At 41.8% G+C, this 15,142-nt stretch overlaps 1 protein-coding gene across 4 annotated transcripts in view; it reads right to left on the bottom strand.

The window, feature by feature from the left end:
* LOC309553574 (A.superbus venom factor 1-like) overlaps window positions 1–15,142 on the bottom strand; it is a 1,719,715-nt gene that overhangs the window by 408,245 nt on the left and 1,296,328 nt on the right. For 3 of the 4 annotated variants that reach the window (XR_014225177.1, XR_014225178.1, XM_082254846.1), the window contains exons 37-39: window positions 7,573–7,659; window positions 7,402–7,485; window positions 3,521–3,662 (exon numbers count right to left, since the gene is read on the bottom strand). Coding sequence is in view for 1 of the 4 variants with exons in the window: in XM_082254846.1 (XP_082110972.1) it covers window positions 3,521–3,662; window positions 7,402–7,485; window positions 7,573–7,659 (313 nt within the window). In the remaining 3 variants the exon portion in view is untranslated. The remainder of the gene's footprint in view (window positions 1–3,520; window positions 3,663–7,401; window positions 7,486–7,572; window positions 7,660–15,142) is intronic. The other variant, XR_014225179.1, reaches the window with a different exon arrangement.

Here is a 15,142-nt window from a genome sequence, read left to right as displayed (position 1 = left end):
TAGAAGACAGTCAACAATGCAATCTCCACGGAGCAGTTCACCACACAACCCTGATGGACATTCTCAGGGAACACATCAGTAGTGATGTCGCGAACCTAAAATTTGCCGTTCGCGAACGGCGAACGCGAACCTCCGCAAATGTTCGCGAACCGGACGAACCGCCATAGAATTCAATAGGCAGGCGAATTTTAAAACCCACAGGGACTCTTTCTGGCCAAAATAGTGATGTAAAAGTTGTTTCAAGGGGACTAACACCTGGACTGTGGCATGCCGGAGGGGGATCCATGGCAAAACTCCCATGGAAAATTACGTAGTTGACGCAGAGTCGGGTTTTAATCCATAAAGGGCATAAATCACCTAACATTCCTAAATTGTTTGGAATAACGTGCTTTAAAACATCCAGTGTGTGTATACGATCAGGTATGATGTTGTATCAATCAGGTAGTGTAAGGGTTACGCCCGCTTCACAGTGACAGACCAAACTCTGACAGACCCAACTCCCCGTTTAATGCACCGCAAACAACCGCAAACAGACCAGAACCGACCAAAATGGGACAGGAACTGGGCTTTAAGGGTTAGGGTAAGGGTTATGGCTTAGGGTTTAACGTTAAGGTTAGGGTCAGACCTAGGGCTAGGGTTAGAGTTAGGGTTAGAATTAGGGTTAGGGTTATTTTTAGTGCTTAGGGTTAGAGGGTTAGGGTTAGAGGGTTAGGGGTAGGGGTAGGGTTAGAATTTAGGATTAGGGATTTAGGGTTAGGGTTAGGGGGGGTTAGGGTTAGATAGAGTTTGTTTTAAGGTTGGATAGGGTTTGGAGTTAGGGTTAGAGTTTAGGGTTTGGGTTAAAAGTTAGGGTTAAGGGTTAAAAGTTAGGGTTAGTGTTAGGGTTATGGCTTAGGGTTAGCGTTAAGGTTAGGGTCAGGCCTAGAGCTAGGGTTAGAGTTAGGATTAGCATTAGGGCTATGGTTTTCGGCTAGGGTTAGGGTTTTTTTTAGTGCTAGGTTTAGAGGGTTAGGGTTGGGGTTAGAGGGTTAGGGTTAGAATTAGGGCTAGGGTTATTTTTAGGGCTAGGGTTAGGGTTGGAGGGTTAGGGTTAAGGTTAGATACTTAGGGTTAGAGCGTTAGGATTAGGGTTAGGTTTAGGGTAAGGGTTAGGGTTATGGTTCGAGGGTTAGGGCTTAGGGTTAGGGATAGATACTTATGGTTAGGGTTAGATACTTAAGGTTAGGGTTAGGGTTAGAGTTAGGGATAGGGTTAGATACTTAGGGTTAGGGTTAGAGTGTTAGGATTAGGGTTAGGGTAAGGGTTAGGGTTAGAGGGTTAGGGTGTTACAGTTAGGTTTATGGTTATAGTTAGCGGGTTAGGGTTGGGGTTAGAGGGTTAGGGTTATAGTTTAGGGTTAGGGTTAGAGTTAGAGTTAGGGTTGGGGTTAAGGTTAAGGTTAGGGTTAGTGGTTAGGATTAGGGGTTAAGGTTAGGGGTTAGTGGTTAGGGTTAGGGTTGGGTCAGGTTTGGGTTAGGGTTAGGGCTTGTCTAGGGCTAGGATTGGGGGTTAGGGTTAGGGTTAGATACTTAGGGTTAGGGTTAGATACATAGGGTTAGGGTTAGATACCTAGGGTTAGCATTAGGGGGTTAGAGTTAGAGGTTAGGGTTAGGTTAGGGTTAGGGCTAGGGTTAAATATAGATGGTTAGGGTTATATACATAGGGTTAGGGTTCGGATTTGATACATAGTATTAGGGTTACAGTTAGGGATAATCGAACTTTTGAAAAGTTCAGTTCGACCAGAACACTCGAACCTCCCAAAAGTTCGGCCCGGATTTCAGAACCCCATTGAAATCAATGGGACTCGAACTTCTGTAATCAAAAAACACAATTTTAAAGCCCTAAAACCCAATAAATGCCCCTAAAAAGTACCTAGGGTTCTGGGTCATGCCCCAGGGACTATCAATCACACAAAAAAAAGCACCATCCTTGCTCTACTGAAAAATTATCTTTTTTACTGGTTCTGGACATGCTACAGAGCTGAAACTTCACAGGTACACTTTTTAGACCCCCCCCCCCCCCAGACACTAAATCACACAAAAAAAGTTCTTAAAAATTGTCATTTTTTGATAGAGAGCCAATTATTGAAAACATTAATAAAAAATAAAAAAAAAATAAAAAAAAATTTTTTTTTGGATTTAGTGTCTGGGGGGTCTAAAAAGTGTACCTGTGAAGTTTCAGCTCTGTAGCATGTCCAGAACCCCCAAAAAATTAGCATTTCTCTTATAATTTTTATTAGAACAGGAATACGGCTTCTCTACAGCGTTTTTTCTTGCAGGCATTTATCGGGCATTTTTGGAGGCAGGCATGACTTTTTTTGTATTAGTGTCTGGGGGGGGGGGGGGGGGTCTAAAAAATGTACCTGTGAAGTTTCAGCTCTGTAGCAATTTTTTTTTTTTCCCAATAATTGGCTCTCTATCAAAAATGACAATTTTTAAGAACTTTTTGTTTGTGTAGTTTAGTGTCTGGGGGGTCTAAAAAGTGTACATGTGAAGTTTCAGCTCTGTAGCATGTTCAGAACCAGAAAAAAAGATAATGTTTAAGTAGAGCAGGGATGGTGGGACCCTCCTTTTACACCTATATGATCTTTCTTTTCTCGTTCTGGACATGCTACAGAGCTGAAACATCACAGGTACACTTTTTAGACCCCCCCCCCACCGACACTAATCCAAAAAAAGTCATGCCTGCCTCCAAAAATGCCTGGTAAATATATAGAAAAAAAATAAATAAAAGCAGACTGATATACCAGCCCTAAAAAGGACACAGAACACTGGCCTAGCTAATGATTCCCCTATTAATTCAGCAGCAGCAGCACTCTCCCTGCTCTAACACTGCAGCTTCAGAATGAATCTAAGATGGATGCTGCCCTTGCTTTTTTATAGGAGGTGGGAGGGTCTGGGAGGGAGGGTATGCTGATTGGCTGGAATGTGCCTGCTGAATGTGAGGTACAGGGTCAAAGTTTGCCTCAATGATGAAGTATAGGGGGCGGACCGAACATCGCATATGTTCGCCCGCAGAGGCGAACGCGAACATGCGAAGTTCGCCGGCGAACAGTTTGGGACATCTCTACACATCAGTTGTACTGTTTAGCAAACGTTGCCGACGTCTTACTGTTTTGTCTGACTGTTTTCTAATTTTTATGGTCATCTTAAAACTTAAAACACATAAAAAAAAAAAAAAAAATATTGATTTGCCCTCCACACTGCAAAGGAACTCTATTTGGACCAATAGTCCTTAGCCATTAAATACCCCAAAAAACGATAATTACTAACATCTAATTAGCAAACACATTTTAGCCAATTTCAGAAAATGTATTTCGATGAGGACATTGAATGTGTATTGATAAGATACTATATCAAAGTTTCATGATTCATGCTTGAGAAAATCCATTCTCAAAGCTGCACTGGTAGATTCTTGCCAAAACAGAATTATTTGTAACAAGTGTGCTTTATTATGAGAGTTTGTGGATGGAGGATCTTACCCATCGGGTTGGCCCCAAAGGTCCCCCCTGTCTCCCCAAATAAGGTACTCCCGTCCTTTCTTCAAATCCAAGGATTTACGGCACTCAGTGCGACTGACAAAGTTACGTTGTTTGCCCTCAGGGTCCTCATCTGTACCTGTTGCTAAAAACATAAACAGGAGAATATAATGAAGAAGGAAAAAAAATGTATTAAAATAGTAACTATTAGACAAACTATTAAATGCATGTAACATTTCAAACTACCAGCCTCATTTGTTCAAGAATAATTTAAGTACTAATTTTTGGTTTCTGTAACCAATAAAACCAAGTTTGTTCTTTTAAATGTGAGCAGAATACATTCTGACCATTGTAATTTGCTACATATAAATTAGAGATGTTTACAGACACATTTGAGATGGTTTGAGTGCAGTTTCAATGAATGTCAATGGACGGGGTGAGTTGGAAACAAATGGTTATAGTGTAAAAACTATTAGGGCTATGGCTTATATGTGGACATGTTAAGTGGCAGCAGGGATAGGCAAACGTTTTGATGTAACATTTGTGTAAATTAATGAATTTAATCCGATTACTTCATTTTACATAAGGAAAAAACTAACTTAACTATGCCAATGGTCCACCATATAGTTATAGAAGAATACATATTATGGTGCCCTAATGGGAGTGACATTGCAGCCTCCAAAGCCAATCCTATCATCAGTTTCTAAATCAAACATACACAAGAACTCTGATCCCAACAAACATGCTATCTTGTTTGCTATATGCTCAAGTTGTACTCACTATTTCAACCATTGTGTATTTTTAAGGAGACCCTGCCCCCCATATCATTAATTTGAATAACAACCTTTCCATAAGATTATATATATTTAAAACTGCACTTCCCTTCCATTTTGCACAATTGTATGGGCTCATCTCCTGTACTGAAATTGTTTACTCTGATTTCACTGCCCACTGTGGGTTTCTCAAAGTGTGCATTAGAAGCTGAAGCAAGTCATATACAGTAGAGCTCAACTAATTTCCTGGCTGGAGGTATTATCTAGCCCTTTCCTCCCCAGCCCTCCCTGGCTCACCCCTTTCATTCTTTGGATTTTAGTTCATTCAGTCATGGAGGCTCAGAATCATATGTGGGCATTATTATGGGGAAGTCTGCATGCATACTCTTCCAGACTGTTTCACCCATCAAGACATTTATACATTTGTATAACTTTGCATAACTCCTTCCAAAGCCAGCATCTTGCTTGCATCAGGACTAAGGGCTCTAGTCTTGAGGAATGTTTTTTAACCACTTAAGCCCCGTAAGATTTTACCCCCTTCCTGACCAGGGCCTATTTTGCGATTCGGCACTGCGTGATTTTAACGGACAATTGCGTAGTCGTGCGACTCTATACCTAAACTAATTTGACGTCAACAGAGCTTTCTTTTGGTGGTATTTGATCACCTGTGCGATTTTTTTTGATCATGCGCTATAAACAAAAGAGCGTCAATTTTGCAAAAATAACAATATTTTTCAAATTTTTTTATATGAAATTCCCCAAAAAAATGTAAAAATCAAAATTTTTTAACATTTTAGGCCAATTTGTTTTATGCTACATATGTTTGGTAAAAAAAATTGCAAAAAGCGTATTTTGATTGGTTTGCGCAAAATTTATTGCGTTTACTAGTAATGGCGGCGATCTGCGATTTTTTTTGCGGGACTGCGACATTGCGGCGGACAGATTGGACCCTTGACTGACATTTTTGACACTTTTGGGGTTACCAGTGACATTACTACAGTAATCAGTGCCATACATATGCACTGTTACTGTAAAAATGACACTGGCAGTGAAGGGGTTAACTTTTTTTTGAGAGGGAGGGGTTAAGTGTGTCCCTAGGGACGTGCTTCTAACTGTGATTGGATGTGGCTTGAGGTGTAAGAACAGAGATCAATGGTTCTACATAACAGAACCGTATGATCTCCATTCTTACACAGGGAAGAATGACAGGCAGCTTTGTTTACATTAGCCGCCTGCCTTTCTCCCGGTGTAACGGACAATCGCGAGTGCCCGGCGGACATCGGGTCCGCCGGGCACACACGCGGGGGGGTCCGTGACTGAGCGGGAGTGCGCCTCCGGCTGTGCGTGCTCGCTCCCTAGAGCCTCACAGGCTAGCGACGTTGACCTACGTCGCTTTGCCTGTGAGGGGCTGACCGCCGCAGTAAATAGTGGTGCGGCGGTCGGCAAGTGGTTAAGGAAACTATATACAGCACTTTGACGCCTCCTAACAGCCATAATCTTTCAGCACTAAATAGAGAAACACAGAAACACAGTGATTATATTACTGGGTCTAAAATAAAGTATTTAATGAAAATGCAAAGGTTTTTTTTTTTTTTAACAAATGTCATTAACATGGTGATTAGGAGAAAAAAAGGAATCGACAAAGGCAAAATCCAAGTTAATAGACCCCTTTGTTTAAATCATGTCATCAAGAACCATGCACCTAAACCTCTTCAGTCCATCCTGGGCTCTACGGCAATTACGTTCTTGGACAAAAGGAGGCACGCTCAATTGACCCAACTTCTCCACTCCCTACCTCATCCCCTATGAGACCTGCAAGACTTGAATTCCATGGAATCTATATTCAACTCTAAGGATCCCCCACTACATTGTGTATCACGGTTCTATAAGGCTCTCATTTCTTTACAAGGCTCCTCATACCCGGACTACCTTACTAAATGGGAAATGGACTTACAGTCCTCTCTCTCAGAAAAGCAAAATGACAAAATGTTATTACTTTCTCATATCTCCTCTATTTTGACCAAAATGGCAGAAACAAACTACAAACTCCTCATCAGGTGACATTACACTCCATGTTTCCCTCCAATTACCCGTTGTGTTGGAGGAACTGTGGAAACCTAGCTTCTCATGCCCATATCTGGTGGGACTGCCCAATTATCCACCCCTTTTGGTCATAAATACTTAAGCTTATAGGTCAGATTACTGATCTCTCCCCTCCTTCTAATCCATGGACAATACTTTTTCATTGCACCCACAAACCAGCCGGCCTATATAAACGCTCTCTTACCCCTCATTTCCTAAATGCAGCAAAGTCATTTATACCAACGTTGTGGGGCCAACCATCGATTTCCTCATTGGAACAATGGCTTTGCAAGGGTGACAAAATTTGCCTCCTACAGGAACTCACCTGTATTACTAAAAGCAATACTAGCTGCCATACCAAAATATGGGCCTGCTGGTTCAAATTTAAATTCTCCTATTGCTATAAGAAAATTGTACTAAACCCTCCTGACCAATAAATCTGTGTTGGTCTCTCTTTGTATATTTTCTCCTACTTTGTATTCCTTCTTGTGGAGGTTTACAAACATGGTATAATTGACCTGTCCTCAGGTTCTTCATTTCCATTTATCCTTCTCTTTATCATTTCTCCCCAATTCTCAATTCCATTTACCCCCTCTTTCTCCCACTTGTCCCCTACCCCCTTTTTGCTCTTTTCTACCCCCTTCCCCGCCCCATCTATATTCCCACTATTACATGACTTTCTACAAAACCTTTTTCCCTTTTTCTTTAGATGTTAAATATTATGTAGTTTTTGGTAGTTTTTGCAGCTGTTCTTCTAAAACTTTGAAACTACCGACCCTGTCGGTTATCAGGCATGTTATATGGTTGGTAAAAATGTACAAAAGATCATTTGTAACCCACTTATTCATTTTCTCCGTTTTTTCTTGTTTATCTTCTAAATAAACAGATATTAAACAAAAAAGTAGACCCCTTTGTTTACAGCTGCAGAGGACAGCAAAGGTGAGTACCCAGGGATCTGCCGGATTTAACAAAATGTTCTGTTCTCTGTTCACAGTAATCAGTTTGTCTAATATTGTATTCTTTACATACCTAGCTTGATGACTTTGACTATGGTCATCACATAATTGTCATAGTTGTCATTTGGTTGCACCTCATCCATTCGTGCCCTGTATACTGTTGAAGAAATATGTCAGCATCAGTAATTAATAAATCAGTATCCACAACAAGAAATAATAAATTGGGTTTAAACCTGATTCTCACCATAGTCCACTCCTTGTCCACAAGCTCTATTCATCCTTTCCTGTGCATCCAGCTGACCTTCAAGTTTCTGTTGCAAGAAACAGTTTGCTGAAAGACAAAAAAAAAAGCTGAGGATAACGGGTCACCGACATTAATTAGTTTGTTGGCATAAAGATGATGAGATGCCTGTATAAAATCCATTTACAGGTAAGGATGTTTTAAGAAGCAATGCCTGCTGGAGACCCACAGACATTAGATCACCCCCAGCTCCAGTAATAAATGACTGGATTATGACACCTAGTCTTCTAATGTCTAATGCCTAGTACACACGATCAGAAAATCGGATGAAAAATTCCGCTTTCGGAAAAATTGTCCGATAATATGATCATTAGTACACAGCTTTCGAGAGCTTATCATGACAGTTCATGCAAAATTATTCAAAGGGGTAAGCATGAAAAATTCTCGTTTGATGACAGAACAAACAATTTTGGTGTAATTAGTATAGTATTTGTACGAAAATTATGTGACCATGCATGCTCGCAAACAAAACAATAAAGTACTTTACAATAGAATACATTATATCATCTCCGAAGTTGTATTCTGGCATATGAGGATTTTGGTAACCTTAGTAACCTATTGGTTTTTGATTAAAAAAAGTCGCTGAGAGCCTGAGCCAGCTGCTCTCACCCCACTCAGTTGGTGGCATGTAGTCCATGAAGCGACGACCAGTCAGGCATTCCAGGTTGACAACGCCAACAGCACGACGTCCAGATCTGTTCACAGCCATTGATGGTGTTTGGTGACTCAGAAAGATTTGTTCGGCAACTTTCCAAATAAAGGCCGCATGAATCAAAGGCTTGTCACTCATTTTTTTGAGCAGAATGTATGCATTCCACAAGCATTGCTCAAGAAGATGTCTGAATATATAAAATTTTTATAGTATTTTTTTTTTTTGCTGCTTCCTCATAGCTGGGTAGAATGTCGTTGCTTGGTCAGCTCTGTTGACACCTCCCATGGTGTTGTTGTAGTCTATCACTACTTGTGGCTTCATGACTTCTTTCCCACCTTTCGTGCATACCATAACAGTGGAAGTGTTATGCACTGTACTCATTAGGCACACATCTTTCTTGTCCCACCATCGCAGTGCCATCATTTTGCCTTTCTGCCAGGCAACCATTTCTCCTGTCTTCAGCTTCTTTTTGCCAAACATTGGCAGCATGTCGCGCCGGTAAGCCCTTACGGTTTCATAGGCATCAGATTTGTTGTGGAGTATTGTGCGCAGTACTGGAGGCCATATCTCCAGAAGGATATAGATACTCTAGAGAGAGTTCTAGAGAGAGTTCAGAGAAGAGCTACTAAACTAGTACATGGAAAAAACTTACCAGGAAAGGTTAAAGGACCTTAACATGTATAGCTTGGAAGAAAGAAGAGACAGAGGGGATATGATAGAAACTTTTAAATACATAAAGGGAATCAACTCGGTAAAGGAGGAGAGCATATTTAAAAGAAGAAAAACTACCACAAGAGGACACAGTTTTAAATTAGAGGGGCAAAGGTTTAAAAGTAATATGAGGAAGTATTACTTTACTGAGAGAGTATTGGATGCATGGAATAACCTTCCTGCAGAAGTGGTAGCTGCAAATACAGCGAAGGAGTTTAAGCATGCATGGGATAGGCATAAGGCTATCCTTCATATAAGATAGGGCCAGGGACTATTCATAGGATTCAGATATATTGGGCAGACTAGATGGGCCAAATGGTTCTTATCTGCCGACACATTCTATGTTTTCTATAGAACCTCATAAAGTTCAGGAGACGTATAAAAGTTGTCCGTTGTTACACAATAGCCCTGATTTAGCAATGGCTCAATCAGTGAGAGAACAGAAAAATTTGCCATTCCATAATTACTGTATTTTTCATCAAATTTTGTTCCTTTTCCAGTGTATATCACTGATTTCCAAATGTAGCCAGTTAATTATTTGCACAGTATGTAGGATTTTATGCCAAATCGTGCCATCTTTGATACAATGTATTGCACCCAGCTGTGCCTTCCCTTGTAGGCCATTAGACTTTCATCTATGCTAATGTCTCTTTCTGGCACATAGCTCCATTGAAAATTCTGAATAATCATTTGATATACTTCCCAAATGTTTTTTAGTTTTGGTGCAGGATTTGTAGTTTCATCAAATTCTTCATTATTTTCAAATTACATACATTTTATTATGAGGGAAAATTGGAATTCTGACATGACCGTGCCAAAGAATGGAGTGGCGAATAATGAATTGGTTGTCCAATACCACTTCTGCAGGGGTTTCCCCACCACTCCCTGAAGAATTATTAGACCCAGAAATTTCCAAAGGCCATCTTTGGTCACTGGTTCCCAGTTTCTGCATCTAGCAAACCTCCGATGCGTAGCGCATTGTTGGTCTTTGTACTGGTTGGTCTCGGTAACAATTTTTTTCAATAACCTCATAGGTCAAAAATAATTGGAGGCATGCCAAGGGGTTGTCATGGTCAATATCAACTTTTATACCAGTTGCACCTGTAAATGGGAATCTTGAGGGCGCTGTCTGATCTGTACCGCAGTCAATAGAGCACCAAGTCTGCACATCGCTGAGCTTAGTCGCAGAATTGTCGCTGTCGTCGTCACTTTCCGAACCGGATGACGAATTCTCCCATAAATCGCTATCCCTCAGCTCTTCAAGTTACTCAGTTTTGCTGCCACTATTTTCCAGGTCGTCTAAAAGTGCTTTTGCGTGAAAAAAACGCTTTTTGGACGCCATGGTCGTTCTCAATTTTACAGGCACAAAGAACTGGAAAATCACAGGCAGGACACTGGGAAAGTCAGTAGGTGAGTTTCTGAGTTAAATGACTTGAACAATGTAATCCATTAGGATCACAGCTTTGTATCAAGTCTTTTATTTTATTTACACTTTTGAATTTGGTGCCGGTTCCACCCCCCTGCATTGCGACGCTCGCAGGGGAGCGAACCTGAAGGCAAGTGCTGGCTTCTGCGAGCACAGAGCGGGGGGAGACTGTGAGGATGGCCGGAGGATGGAGGGGGAGTGCAGCTGGGAAACGCAGGGAAGGTGAGTGTGATTCTGGGGTAATCCCGAGTGTGGCTCGAGGTTACCGCTTTTGGTACACTGTGTTAACCCCAAGCCACACTCGGGAATACCGCCAGGGGGGTTAAGCAACATAGGCAGCAGCTGGGGTGTAGAGATACCACAGCCACAATAATTTGATTTTCAGCTGAGGCAGGAGTTACGTCCCCTGCCACCATCTGCCAAATGCAACCCATTCAAGTGAATGGTGCCACACTGCATCTTCCCCACAACTGCGTGCAATACACAAAGTTGCAGTGCAGTAGTTCAGTATAGGGGGCTTAAAACAGGTGGTGAGGAGGCAATATATGTCCTCTTCACCACCATTTAAACACTTCTGAAAAGCAATCCAAATGCAGATTGCTTTTCAGAGGAACGACAGTCCTTTACCATACAGTAAAAAGAGTAAAATCACTATGCAATAAAATTAGATCAATTAGTGACCCACAGATATGTGTAATGTAAGCTGCAGTGTGGGGTGTTGCATCCAAGAGACAAATCATCTTTAGTGCTGGGCAAGCAAATCTTTCATTTTATTGCACAATGATTTTTATATGTATATCGCTGTTAGGCCTCATTCATACAGGCATACTAATGTCTGTATCCTGGCAACGCACCTGCACCTTTGTCAAATTGGGAGCAGTGGCTGCATCTGTGTACCAGCAGACATCAATGGGACTGTTTGCATGGGGATACACAGATCACCTGTACATCCTCATTCAAACATAGCCCTCGTGGGGGCGCATGTGTGGCACGACGCTGGATGGAAGCTTGTGGGGAGAGAGTGAAGCCGGATTCCCAGGGCCATTTCACAATCAATCAAGTCCATTTCACCCAGCACCCCTGGAGAACAATCTTGTGCATGCCTTCAGGTAGAAAAAGGTGGGGCTCCCCGCCGCAGCATTCTTTAACTACTTATCTTCTCCGCACTTAAGAGATCACAAAGATGACCAAAGATGGAGCACAGTCTCTGTGGCTTGCAGAATCAGACATACCACCTCCAGCACTTGTAAATCCTGACAAGGACTGTGAGTAAAGCCACCAAATCACCAAAGCTGATCTTGATGCAAGCCTGTCTCTGATGTATGAAAAATTGGCTGATAAAATTCAAATAGAACTGCATAAGTCCACTAATACTTTAACTCAGGAAATAGCAGCATTAGGAGGCCGCACTGATATACTTGAGACTAAACATGATGAGCTTTCACTTGCCCATAATGATCTCAGGAAGGATTTGGAGCTTCTGGCAGAGAACTATAATATACTACAAACACAGGTGGAGGATTTGGACAGTAGAAATCGCAGAAACAACCTGCGCATCAGGGGAATTCCTGAGTCCATCACGGATCTTACACTTGCAGTCACTAAGCTTTTCCTGGATTTTCTGCCAGACAGATCTCAATCCTTTTTCACCTGTGATAGGACCCTTAGGGCCCTTTGTCCAAAACTTCTTGCTGATAAACCTCCTAGGGATGTGGTGTTGTGCCTCAAAGACTTCCTTGTTAAAGAGGACCTCCTGAGGGCTTTCAGAAATACCTCAAATATCTTGTTTGAGGGGGGCCAGGATTTAGATCTTCCCTGATATTTTCCAGGCACCCTGGAAAAGCATCGCAAAATGAAAGAGGTTACTTCAGTGCTGCAATCTGCTCGTGTGAGATACAGATGGGGTTTTCCTTTTAAACTCACGGTGCCTCATAATGGCTCAGTTTATGTGGTGTACAACGTAACAGAAGGAAAGGGTTTGCTGGTGAAGCTGGGATTGTTGGAGGCCAAGCCTACGTTGTTCGTCATCCAGTTACCCCTAGACCATCTCCTGTTTGGGCCACTCCGGCCTCTCGCCATGATCAATTCAGATGGAGACAACCATTTAGAGACTTGGCGGCTTAACACTATTAATTCTCCTCTTCTGCTAATCTGGTCTATTATTTACCTGATTTAGTTTATTTTTTGGTTCCTGTTTTTTGGAGCTCACGGTTGTATTCAGGCAATGGGATCCATCTTTTTCCCTTCCCTTCAGTCTATATTTCCTTTTTGGTGGATGGATCCAGATTAGTCCAGATTGCTGCTTGATCTATTTTTCATATTACTCATTATTTTTGACTCATTTTTATATGCGGTTTCATTACCTGTGGTTGCCATCTCCTGTTTTTCTTTATAGGCTGTCTCTCTCTCTCCCCTCCCGTTGTTTTTTTCCCCCCTGTTTCGCTCGCGTTGTCTCATTCTTGTGCCTGGGGTCGGCTCCTTCTGGAGCTGCTGCCTTTTTTTGGGTGCTGTATGGGATTCCATGAGTGGAGGTTGGACTTTATTGTCCTCTGGAATCTAGTGTTATGGATAGGTTTTTTCTTATACCTATTCCTCATGATTGCAATATTTTTCTTGATTCTTTTTATATGTAATCTACATGTATATATGTATATATATATATATATATATATATATATATATATATATATATATATATATATATATATATATATATATATATATATATATATATATATGGAAAGTCAGATATGCCAAACATTGGGTTTATCCTTCATTATGCTATGCGATATTATGATATATGTGAATTGTGTGTCGACAGGTCTGATGGTGGGTGGGATAGTCCCTCCCTTTGATATTTTTCTACTGGGTCGAGATATGGATGCCTTAATTTTTGGCTATAGCTGGGTTAACCTGCTCCATATAGCTCGAATATTATGGATACTCAAGTTTGTTCTGATTGTGTTTATTATTATGGGCTCCCCTTTTAATCCTGGTCATGGGTCTTAGAATCTTATCTCACAATGTGCAGGGTTTCAACTCCCCTCATAAAAGAAAAAAAGGCATTTAAACATTACAAAAGATTGGGAGCTGATGTAATCCTACTTCAAGAGACCCATTTTGCATCAGATAAACACCCCAATTTTTTCAATAAGGCATATAGTCAATTTAGCTGTTCTACATTTACTAATAAAACAAGGGGTGTGGCTATCTTTATTCGCAACAATATCATTTTTGATATTATTTCTTATAGCAACCCTGAAAGCAGATTTTTAATCTTCAAAGGCAAGATTTGTGGTAAATCAGTCACTATAGTCTCTATTTATGCCCCTAATTAATCTCACTCTTCCTTTTTTACTAACTTTTTTGATACCCTTGATAAATACCAGTCTCCTCATATTATAGTTGGGGGAGATTTCAACTTGACAGTGCACCCGGTCCTGGACAGGAGCTGTGTCACATAGTCCTCAAAAGCCTTTCCTAAGAGCCTATCATGATCTCTTAGCAATATGCAGTTGGTCGATGCTTGGCGCACCCATAATACTGGTGTGAAAGCCTACACATTTTACTGCCACTCCCATGATATTTTTCCCAGACTGGACAAATAGAAAACCACTGAACCTGTTTTCCATCAAACCGTGAAAGTAGTACGTAATACATTGTGTCGTTATGAAAACCGTCCCCCCTCCCTCCCACCTGGCCCAGCACCTACCCCAACTGGTGCGGGCGTAGTCCCAAAACCAACTTGTAACACACATGTGGAGTGAAACAAACACTTCCTCCACACGAAACAGCAATAGAGAGCAAACCTGGATCAGATCACCGGGCGATGTGGCGAGGTAGTCACCGAAACCAGCCAGTGACCCAGCTCCAGGCCTCTCACGCAGTATGAGGGGGGGGGGGGAGGAACTTCTCTGATTGGAGCTTGCAATTCGTAAGACTCTTGTGACTTCTCAAAGTAATTCTCCGTATGTGTAGAGACGTGTATGGTCATTTTATGGCTTGGATCTGTGCAAATAAAATAGTACAGTCCTGGCTCAATGTTGATGAATGTGATCTCCCCTCTCAGAGGCAAAAACAATATGAAAGTGTAGCCAGAGTATCTATGACAGTTTGTCAGCTTGCATAGTTCTTCCGGAGATGTTAGATCGAGTGGGTGCACCAAGATGGCCGCCGACTTCCAGGAGTAGACCGAAGCCGGGGACTCACCTAGATTGTGTATCCGGCCAAGAAAAACGACCGTTCGCGTGGGTCTCCGCCCTGTTCAGGAGCCGTTCCCCTGGATTGGGGTATGTGTGGGAGCACTACAGGAGCCAGCCAGGTCAGCCCAGGGGGATTCCGGAGCACAGGATGGGTCTATTAAAGAGTAATGTGCAGAGCTCAGCTCACTTGTGTCTTACTCCATGCTGTGCAAGGCCACGCCCTGCCAGACTGGACTATATTTTCTGCACCCCTATATTATTAGCCAACTCTTCTAACTCAGACATTCATGTTTGTCCCTGGTCGGATCACCACATTGTAACCTTTTGTACCTCCAAACTTGGTTTGGAACAATCTCCCCATTGCTAGAGGCTTCATGATTCCCTTTTGAATGATCCTTCTATTGTTGATCAATTTACATCTTCCCTTAACCTTCCTAGCGGTATTCCCGAGTGTGACTCGGGGTAAGATTTTAGTGCCAAAAGCTGTAACCCCGAGTTACACTCGGGGTAGCGCTAAGAAGA

This window comes from Pelophylax lessonae (assembly GCF_965119305.1).
Source record: "Pelophylax lessonae genome assembly, chromosome: 4".
Classification (NCBI taxonomy): domain Eukaryota; kingdom Metazoa; phylum Chordata; class Amphibia; order Anura; family Ranidae; genus Pelophylax; species Pelophylax lessonae.
The sequence above is the reverse complement of the archived record's forward strand: the minus strand, read 5'-3'. Positions and strand labels throughout refer to the sequence as shown.